Source organism: Nothobranchius furzeri, chromosome 3 (genome assembly GCF_043380555.1).
Source record: "Nothobranchius furzeri strain GRZ-AD chromosome 3, NfurGRZ-RIMD1, whole genome shotgun sequence".
In the NCBI taxonomy this organism is placed as follows: domain Eukaryota; kingdom Metazoa; phylum Chordata; class Actinopteri; order Cyprinodontiformes; family Nothobranchiidae; genus Nothobranchius; species Nothobranchius furzeri.
In genome coordinates, this window is record NC_091743.1 from 65,197,852 (window position 1) to 65,208,022 (window position 10,171).

At 42.2% G+C, this 10,171-nt stretch overlaps 1 protein-coding gene across 3 annotated transcripts; it reads right to left on the bottom strand.

Moving 5' to 3' along the window:
* Positions 1-340: 340 nt before the first annotated feature.
* On the bottom strand, positions 341-8,787 carry h6pd (hexose-6-phosphate dehydrogenase (glucose 1-dehydrogenase)). Of its 3 annotated transcripts, none has more exons than XM_015958954.3 (5): positions 8,698-8,787; positions 3,848-4,508; positions 3,654-3,771; positions 1,950-2,216; positions 341-1,857 (listed from the first exon to the last, which is right to left on the bottom strand). In XM_015958954.3, exons 2-5 carry the CDS (start codon positions 4,481-4,483, stop codon positions 512-514), a joined length of 2,367 nt encoding a protein of 788 aa, XP_015814440.3. In that variant the 5' UTR covers positions 4,484-4,508; positions 8,698-8,787; the 3' UTR covers positions 341-511. The 3 variants fall into 3 exon arrangements, with proteins under 3 accessions (XP_015814440.3, XP_015814439.3, XP_015814441.3); XM_015958953.3 differs by lacking the exon at positions 8,698-8,787 and adding an exon at positions 4,858-4,974; XM_015958955.3 differs by lacking the exon at positions 8,698-8,787 and adding an exon at positions 4,813-4,833.
* Positions 8,788-10,171: the final 1,384 nt, after the last annotated feature.

Genomic DNA, 10,171 nt, shown 5'->3' on the forward strand with positions numbered 1-10,171 from the left:
AAATATGCATTTCAAATATATCAGTCTGTGTGTAATGAATGAATCTAACATACAAGTTTCACTTTTTGAACGGAATTACTGAAATACATCAACTTTGTTAAGATATTCTAATTATATGACCAGCACCTGTTTATGCTTCACTCATCTCACACTCACTACACTTATTATTTTAAAAACGATCTGCATTCATGTAAAATATTCAAGATAGTTTTAATCTATGAACTACAAATCATTAACACTCTGAATAAATGGGTATAGGTTCTGATGTGACCTTCTTTAATGATTTAGCTGAATAAATTAAATTCAACCTAAAAGGAATAAAATAAAAATGATCTTAAAGAAGAGAAATAAAATAAAGTGGAACTGATTTGTAGTCATTAGGTTAAAACATTCAAAACTGGTCTTTTCTGCACTGGTTCACATTGTTTTTCACCATCCAGTGATCCAAAGCAGCTATAAGGTCTGAATGAAACCGTAAATATATAACCCCCCACCACTACACACACACGCGCTATCCTAAAAGGGCATCATAGTCGATATACCAAACGAGCCTGCCATTGGCAGGTTTCACTCCGATGACGGGGTATTTGTCCGACTTGTCCTTCACTCGGCTCAGCTGGGTGATCAGCTCGTGTTTGCCTTTACCCATCACTAACAGCGCCACCCTACGTGCTCGGTTAATGGCGCTGAACGTCAGACTCATGCGCTGATGAGGCTTGGCGGGGCTCTCTGTGAGCACCACCAGACTCTCCCCAAATTCCTCCGGTTTGCTGCCGGGGAACAGAGAGGCCGTGTGTCCGTCGTATCCGACTCCCAGCAGCACGAAGTGAAAGCTGGAGCCGTTCACCAATTTGTTGAGCTCGTTCTCGTACAGCAGCGCTCCTCCGTCCTCCTCCACACAGAGGCGCTCGTTGAGCTGCACCGGCATGGGGTGGATGTTGTAGTAGGGTATCCTGACGTGCTGCAGGAGGTGTTGGTGCAGAGTGTAGAAGTTGGATTCCAGTTCCGTCTGTGGCACGCAGCGCTCGTCCACCATCCACAAGTGGGTGTCCCTCCAGGGGAAGGAGAAGTGGTGCAGAGCCAGACGATGGAACAGAGCCAGAGGAGTTGAACCTCCGGAGAGGGCCAGGTGGAAAACGCCGCCCTCGTTCACCGCCGCCTCTGCTGCTTCCTGCATGTCCGCAGCTAGCCTCTCTACCAGCTCCTCGCTCCAGGCAGACACCATGTCAGAATTGCGAAATTTGCCCTGCATCACCTGAAAACCGTTCACCGTATTACCTCCGACCTGATCGGGGCTGATAATCACCACCTCACTGCTGAAGAGGATTTCTTTCCCCTTCAGATGGACGTCCAGCATGTCTCCGTTGTCCACGCCGCCAGGATAGATCCGGGGAAAGGAGCTGGTCAGGCTGCTGAGGAGCGGTGTCCATAAAACCCAGGAGGCCAGCAGGTTCTCCGTACTGATGAAGTTATTCTTTCGTCCAGCAAAGATGTGAGAGATGAGTTCTGCATAGGCTTCCTTCTGCTTTACCGGAGTTTGAACATAGTAGTCTGAACTCTGCAAACCTAAAACGCTGACATCATTGTGCTCAGTCACTTCCTTCCACCCCTGGTCCGTCACTGCTGGCTGGAACAAGTTCTTACTCACAAGAACTGCTGGGTACTGAAGGCTACCATGGCCAAAGTAGAAAACTATCTGTTTGGGTTTGCAGTGGACAGTGTTGTGGTTTTGAAGACAAAAGACATCGTTCTTAAAAAGTATGCGAGCGTATCCCACTCGTTCGTCTAACATCTTCCCTGAGATCAAAAGAATAGGCACACCTTCATACCGGGCCTCGTCGACGTGGGCCAGAACCGCTGCAACACAATCACATCAAAGCATCGTAATTAATTCTTCTAGAGATAAACAACAACAAAAAGCGTAGAAAATGAAAGAGCGCTGCTTTCACCTGCAAATGTTGGTGTCAGGCTGGCGTGGTTGGTTTTATTAAGCTCCTGTTGCACCTCGGTTTGGTAGGCTTGGTACTGTCCAACCACAGCTTGGTTCTTTCCTAAAGGCAGCATGGAGCTGAGGAGCTGCAGCTTGTTTCTATGAACTTCTTCACTGTTGCTCACATTTGCAGGTAGCTTCATTGTCAGCAGGGTCATGACCTCAGTCAGGTGATTCTGTAGAACATCTCTGATCACACCGTACTCATTGTAGAAGGCAATACGACCTGAGAGGGTACATGAACACAAGTTTCTGGCTAATCTCGTAGAAGCAGGAAGACTTTTTTATTCTAAGTCATTAGTAAATGGCCTGTGTGTGTATGGCGCCTTCCTAGGGTTCTTCAACCCTCCAAAGCGCTTCACAACACAATCAGTCTTCCACCTATTCACGCACACGTTCACACCAAGCCCCCACAATGCGGCTCAAAAATTGAGGCCAACCCGGAAGTACCAAAATTGCAGTTCCACCCTCATCCACTGGGGGCTGGTGTCAGAAGCGAGCAAATCCTCATTGACTCCCATGTTAAAAATACCAATTTCACAGCAGAAATAAACATGTTTACAGCCTGGTACCAAAACATGTTTTTGGTTTAAATTATCTAGTTTACACTCATGACAACTCTGAGGGGGGTGCATTTTTTTCTCACTCTTCTGTTTAAGTGTATTAAAAGCCTAAAATTCTGTATAATTAATGAGCATCAGACCCATGTGACCACAGAGCTAGCTCCATGGAAAGGCCTCAGTAGAGCCTCGGTCTGGCCTGGAAACTGTTCCGGGATTTTGAGTCTCTGTGTTTGTGTATTCGTTTTTGGATTTTATTTGTGCAATTGTTGGACAAAATGACTTGCTGTGGCATTAATTGCACTAATAGAGCGTCCAAGGAGTCGCCACTTCATTTTTTTCGGTAAGTAAAATTATATTTATGTATTTTAGGTCACTGCCGAGCTGAGCTTAGCTTTTAACATGTACTGTTTAACCATGAAATTTAAATGTAATAGGGTAAAACCCAGTGCATTTAACATAATGCTGCACTTTAGAAAATGGGTTGAAATATAACATGTTGGTGGAGCTGGGTTCCGACTATCGGCTTGTGGAGCTCTCGGGAGACCGATGTTTTCCACCCGTTCTCGTCTCCCCGCAGCTCGGCGCATCTCTGTCTGATCGCGGCTTCTGTGTGCAGCGCGGGCTGCCGGCTTGTGGAGCTCTGGGATGGAAACCTTTCCACCCGGTTTTACGCAGCGGTCAGCCCAGCGTATCTCTGACTCAGAAGCTCTGGTGTTGTGCACAGTTAACTTCGGTTGTAGCTAGGTTGCTACCTCTGTTAGTTTAGCTCCCACCTCCGCGTTGGCTTTAGGTAAGCTTCAGGTTAGCTTGTAGCTAGTTCGACCGGGTGACGTCAGTTGATCCCAGCCTTACAGCCCCACCCTCAGCTCCACCTCTCTTCCCTTTTGTGGAATTGTCTGGGCTTGACGGAACCTGTGACACGGTCAAAATGGCGGTGGTGGCCACCTCCCATTTTAGTAAAAAAACGTGTTATTGGAGCCAGTGGAAATGAATTGTCCAGTATATATGTCGATGGTTCACACAGTGGTGGTGATGAGCTACAATGTAGCTACAGCTATGAATGTGTAAGTAGAGCCAGCTCAGATCAAACCCGTATTTACCTTTAACATCCAGCGTTTCTTTCAAAACAATCTCTATTCTTTGGATGTGGTGCCTGTTCCAGATGGGATCCAAGTGTTTTCTGTTCTCTCTCCTGAATGGAAGGATCTTTGACACAACCTGTCATAAAGTAAAAATATGAAATTACACCTCAAAGCTGTGAAAAACACTGTGCAGATTATTAAACTGGCTGTACCTGCTTTCCCAGGTAGTGGTCAATCCTGTACATTTCCTCCTCGTTCAGGGAGTTCCTCAGTTGAGTTGCCAGCACTTGGGCACTCCTGTAGTCATGTCCAAACGGTTTTTCAAGCACAACTCTCAGCCACGGCCCACCGGTCGGTCTGCAAGTGCTGTTGATCTTCTCAGCAATGTCCGCATATGCAAAAGCAGGAACTGAGAGGTAAAAGAGCCTCCCTGCTTCCGTCATTCCCTCCTGGTGAAGCTGCTCCTCTATGTGCCTGGCCAAGTCCTGGTAGTCCTCTGTGGTTTTCAGCTGCCGATACTGCGAGAGCCGCAGGAACTGCTCTTTCAGGATGGCACAGAGTTCCTGCGACACGCCCATCGAGCAGTTGACCGCCTTCATGATCTCAAAGAAGACTGGCGTGGCCTTCTCAGCAGGTGACAGTCCTCCACCGTAGAAGGAGAAGGAGTTTCCTCTGCTGACCTGGTTCTCATACAGCTGGAAGAACCCCTGCCACAGGTATTTTCTCGCCAGATCCCCCGTGCCTCCCACCACAACCACCGAAACATGGCCAGATCTCTGTTCCTTTGATGCTTCTTCACCACGTCCTCCACAAAAAGCAACCAGGAGCAGGACGATGGCTATAAGCATCTTTTAGTCTTGACACTCCGAAATCCTACAGGAGCATAATGATTAGACCCCAGGTGAGCAATGAAATCAAATTTCATTAAAAAAAAAAAACAACAACATATTATTAGCTTTAAGTACAGAACGATTGTGGGATTAATATCTATCATGACAGATGAAAGTTCATAATCATTAAATCCGTAACAAATATAAATCAGCAACATCCAGGAAAACACAACTCAATAAAACATATTACAAACAGACACATGCAGATGTTAAAGATCCCAGAAATATTTAAAAAATAACTTCAACTAAAATAACAAACTAACAAGACAGACGACTGATTTAAGCACCGATACTCTGCAAATGCCTTTCCAAAAGTAGACTAGCTCATTTACTCCGTAAGGTCTCTAGCTCTTTAGACTCCCCGACAGGCTGGATTCAGTCTGGAGTGCAGCGATAAATGAACACAGCAGATTGTGGATGTGGACTTCTGCTCTTTGCTCAGGGGCACTGAGCTTCCCGTCTCTGACTCTCACTCTTCTGATAAAATCCCACCCACTTAGATGATTTTGCAAGGAAAGAAAACAATTAATTGAGCAAGCTAAAAAAGTGAATAAATAATATATCGCTTCTTTTTAAAGTCCGATTTAGCCGTCATTACACACTGATGAAATTACATCTTCGCATTCGACCCACCCCCGTGGAGAGCGGTGAGCTGCAACAATGGCATTAAACTAAAGTTAGTATTCACCAAATAATCTATATAATAAAATGAAAAGGTGGAAGACTTTAATATACTCTTTCACCGATTCCAGGTTCTTGGAGTAAACCATAATCAGTTATTTGATGCCATCCTGGATGATTAAATAACCAGTGAGGATTATTTTAATTGCAATGGCCTATTTCACGTTTTTTTTTAAATATCATATTCACCTAAAATATATATATTTCCCACAAACATAATCCAAGGAACACAATCAAAAATGACTAAATGTGTTATTTAATCCCATGTTGTTGTTCATAAAAATAAATGGGGAAGCATGAAGGACGGATGCACATTCAAGAAAACAAATGTAAAAGTTAAATCCAGTTACTTCTTTAAATGTAAAATTATACAGAGCACACCTAACAGCAACCCAGTGAAGCAGCTGTTATGCTAAAACATCTCACGGTCATGTTTGCACAGTAGCAGTGCAAACATAAAAGTCCAAATTTCACTTTTTTTTATCCTGACTTTACATTTATGGAACTTCTGCTTCAAAATTTTGATTCCTTCTCTGTCACAAGCTGTCCTCATTTCTGCAAACTCTAAATCCGGTCATGCTACGTCTGTGCTGCAAATTGATTAATCTGCCTAAATGAACCACAAGGAGGGATTGTATCACTCTCAACAACCTTCTAAACTTTCTTGCTCGTGTGAATCGCTGACTACAGGTTCCAAGTCAGACTACTTCTATAAGAAAGAATTATCTGACAACTGTGCACTTGAGATCTGGAAAAAAGCATCAAATAGATCCTGTCAAGTCCCAAATGAGTCTTTGAGGTCCAATTAGTAACGGACAAGCCCTACAAGGGAACTCCACAAATGGTCAGATGCTTCCCTTATGAATGAGACTGATAAGCCCATTTAGCTCATTTAGCTATAATACACTGTGACTAATAATCAGCCCCCAGCTTACACACTTCCTCATAAATAGTTCTGAAATAGATAACTCTTTACTAAATCACCTTAAAAGGTCAACTTCACTGGAAAACCATTTTTTTTATTATTATTTCAGAGTTTTTCATGCAGGCTGACATGAAAATAGTCTCCCACACCTACCTCCAGCATTATCTTCCGATAGAAAATAGACGTTAAAAATTTAAAACTTGAAAATCTTGACAGATCTGCATCACACTGTCACTTAGCATTCATGGATTCACCCATCTTGACTCGTGGCGGGGAAGGCTGTTGTTGGATTAGCGTCCAGGTAAACAGCAGAGAACGCCTCAGCTAGTAGAAGCTAACCGTTAGCATTAGCAACTCCACCACATGGCAGAACTCCTTCAGGCTTGTGTTATTTGTGGAGATAAAATATTAATGTTGCAGAGCAATTGAGTCGGTGGTAGAGTCACATTGCTGTTAGCCAATCTGAGGCGAGATTTCCAAATATCAGGAAATAAGACTCCAAATCCTGCCGTCTGATGATGTTTTGTCCAACTGCTGACTTCTACGTCCTCTAAACTCAGGTTTTCTGTAATTTCCTTTCACAAATAAAAGGTTTGCTGCATCTCTTTGTACTTCTTCAGTACAGAGCCATGAGCCAGCCAGAAGGGAGGATACTCCCTAAAGGGAGGGAAAAAATGAATGCAAGTCACGGGGACTATGAAAGTTATTTTCTAATCCCGTTTGATATGTGCCATGGGTTGTGATCTCCGTGAATTTGTAAGACACATTTTGATGCCAAGAAAGTGCTTATTTTCGAACTGTTATTTTATGTTTATGTATTTAGCAGACACTTTTGTCCAAAGTGACTAACAAGTGATAATCAGCATGTTGCCCTTGAGGCTAACAACAACAATAACAACAACAACTTGACATCAATCATGGAGAGGAGGAAACAAGGAGTGGACAGTAGAGGGGGGGGGGGGGGGGACGGGTGCAGGGAGGGTGCTAGTTAAGAAGATGGGTTATGTGTGAAAAGCATATAGAATTAGAAATGCCTATCACCATATTTATGTCATTTAACCAGACAAGGAGAAGAAAATCCAGCGAGCATCGAATCTTTATTCCAGGATGACAGGAGTACTAAACGTGGAGAAAATCAAAGCAAACAATCTGGCCATGTGGTAAGTAGGGGTAGACCAATATATGGGGGAAACCCTGTATTAGTGACATTTTAGCATGAAAATATGACGGAAAATGTTTAAATATCGACAATGAAAAAAACATATTGGCTATCGGCTGACCATGTCTCCTGCATATCAGCATCGGCAATAGAAAAACCATTATCAGCCGACCACTAAGTTTATTTATGCTATGTCCGATTTGTAGTCACTTTATTTACGAATATTTTAGGCTAACAAATCTTAAAGCATGTGAAAGACATAGTCAAAACTTACATCATTTCTTTTAATTTAAATGGAAGTACAACATATGTGTGATTCAGGGTGTAAAGCAAAGCAGATTAGAAAATAGCTTTTATATCTCCATGCACTTGCATTAATTCATTACATGTCTCTTTTAAATCACTCCAGCTGATAGTGGAGAAGACCTTAGCGGCTTTAAACATATGGTTACTTGCACCAGATGGGCTGTTCTGAGTATTTCAGAACCAGCTGTGGTATAGTGATTTTCACCCACAACAACCATCTCTAGGGTTCACAGAGAATGGTCCGACAAAGAGACAAAATGCAATGAGCAGCAGTCAGGATGGTGAAAGCACATCGTTGATGTCAGAGCCAGAGTAGAATGGGCAGACTGGTTTCAGATGAGGCAAGTAGATCAAAACTACTGGTTCCAGACAAAGTCCAGAATAGCATTTCTGGACTACAGCATCTGTATGGACTATAGCAGCAGGAGATCAGACCTGGTCAGCTTAGGCTACAGTTCACACAGGATCACCAGAACTAAGCTATGAGAGGTTCAGAAAGATATTTGTTCCAATCAACTTTGTTTTCAAGCTTGTGCATGGAAGGTCTCTTTGTAGTATATAAACTTGTTAGGCCCCAGTGTTGTGCTTAATTCTGTCACCCCTGAATAAAATCGCTGTCTTCTTTCGTTACTTTGTTAAACACCACCAAAGTTCCCGCGACCGTTTCCGTCTCGAACTGTTTGATTTTTTTCTTTTTAAAAACAAACTAACTCAGACACAAACAACTAGTGTAACTACATCACTGCTGGAAATCATGACATTACATCATCTGCTGCCTAGCGAAGGTAACACAATGGATCTGACGCATCGGTGGACGAATTTTACACATTAAACGCATTTTTCATTTGTTTTCTAAAATGCCCATGCAGTTTACACGTCTTTTGTTGTTGTTTATGGTTAAGAAAAAGACCGAAAAATGAAACTCAGACACGTTTACCAAAAATGCCACCTGCTAGTTGTCAAACCTCACTTCCGGTAACAACACACGTTAGCTTAATGTTACGTATGTTCGTGTAGCATAGCCAGGAGCTGTTTGAAGCACGGAATCACAAACACGACAAACTCGTTTCCAATGAATAAAAAATGAATTGGATTACTAACCTGCTGCACCGAGTTGACATCAAAAGACGCTTCCTGTATGAATCACGTGACACAGCCCTCCACGCGGAAGGTGTTGTGAATGAATGTTTGACTCCGATCATCTGTACCCTGCTAATCGACACACGGTCACGGTGTTTGATGCTCGTTTCTGCAGCTTTTTACACTGAAACGTGTTTTCAGCATAGCTTCAGAAACACAAATGGAACTGGGAATTTTTAAAAGCGGGTTAGATTAAAACCATTCAGTCATTTTTTTAAGAACAGGCTCAAGACCCACCTTTTTAGTTTAGCTTTGAACTGATTACTATTTATTGCATTGCTTGTTTTATTTATTTATTTATTTATTTATTTATTTATTTATTTATTTATATTTTAATTACTGTTGTCCTACACATTTATGTTGTTTTATTTCTATAATCACATTTCATTGGATATTTTACTATCCATATTAGCTCCTGTTATTTTACATGTTACGTATTTTTCCAGTGTTTCCTCTGTGGAGCCCTCTGCCTCGGGACCGGTGGTTGGTGGCGGCGGCTGGGGCGCTCCTTGGGTAGTGCCCGGGTAGTGGTGGAGGTTGCCACCCTCCCTCCCAGTGCGCCCTGGATTGGTGTATTGGCTGCTGCCGTGGATCTGCTGCTGTCAAGGCAGATGGCTCCCTTGATGGCGTGTCTTTCATTACCTGCGTGCGTGCGTGCGTGTGCGCCTGAAAATGGTTTGTGGATTGGGGGTCATAATTGTTTTAAGTGTGGGAAAGGGTGGAAATGTGGGTTGTATGGGTCATTTTAATCTGTTAAGCACTATGTGTTGCTTGCTTTGCATGAAAGTGCTATATAAATAAATAAAGTTTGATTTTTCCTCACAATTGTGAGAATAACACTATTTCATGAGGATACTCATGGGTTTTAAATAAAATCAGCATTCTGAGGTTATTTATCTGAGGCTACATGTTTTGTCTAAAATAATTTCTAGTCAAAGTTAGTATTGTGAAAGGTCCATACAGTCACCTGTGGCTGCAAAGATGCAGGATGCAGACTTCCTAAAATAAAGTAAGAATAAATAATTTATTTACTGATTTCTTAGATGTCAGAGATTATTATTTGCTAAAGCATAGCAAATATTACATGGCTATTTTCTGTCTTTTTTTTTTTTGGACCCGATGTTAAAGTTTTCTATATTTAACACCAGATGACACGGATGTATAGCCCACTAATGTGTGAAAAAAAAATCTCTAATCTAATTTTGAGATCAAATCAGTAGGAAATTCTACAATCTTTGGGTCATTTACAAAACTACACTTGAGACAAAATATCTTTAAATAAATGCAAACAAGTTATCTTGAATGGGTTTTGGAATTTTGAGTCTTCTTTGAAGTTTAAATTATTCTGTGTATCCAGTTTGTTTCCATTATGTAATACTTTAATTGATTTGTGCTGGACTTTCCTTTTGGTTAATTAACCCAATCAAAAAAAGTT

Bases quoted from the DNA above. Each gene is read 5' to 3' on its own strand.
- h6pd (XM_015958954.3), bottom strand. From the start codon at position 4,483: ATGCTTATAGCCATCGTCCTGCTCCTGGTTGCTTTTTGTGGAGGACGT. The intron at 2,217-3,653 runs GTAAATACGGGT...GTACCCTCTCAG, and splicing joins AGAAACGCTGGATGTTAAAG to GTCGTATTGCCTTCTACAAT. The intron at 1,858-1,949 runs GTGAAAGCAGCG...ATTGTGTTGCAG, and splicing joins CCTGACACCAACATTTGCAG to CGGTTCTGGCCCACGTCGAC.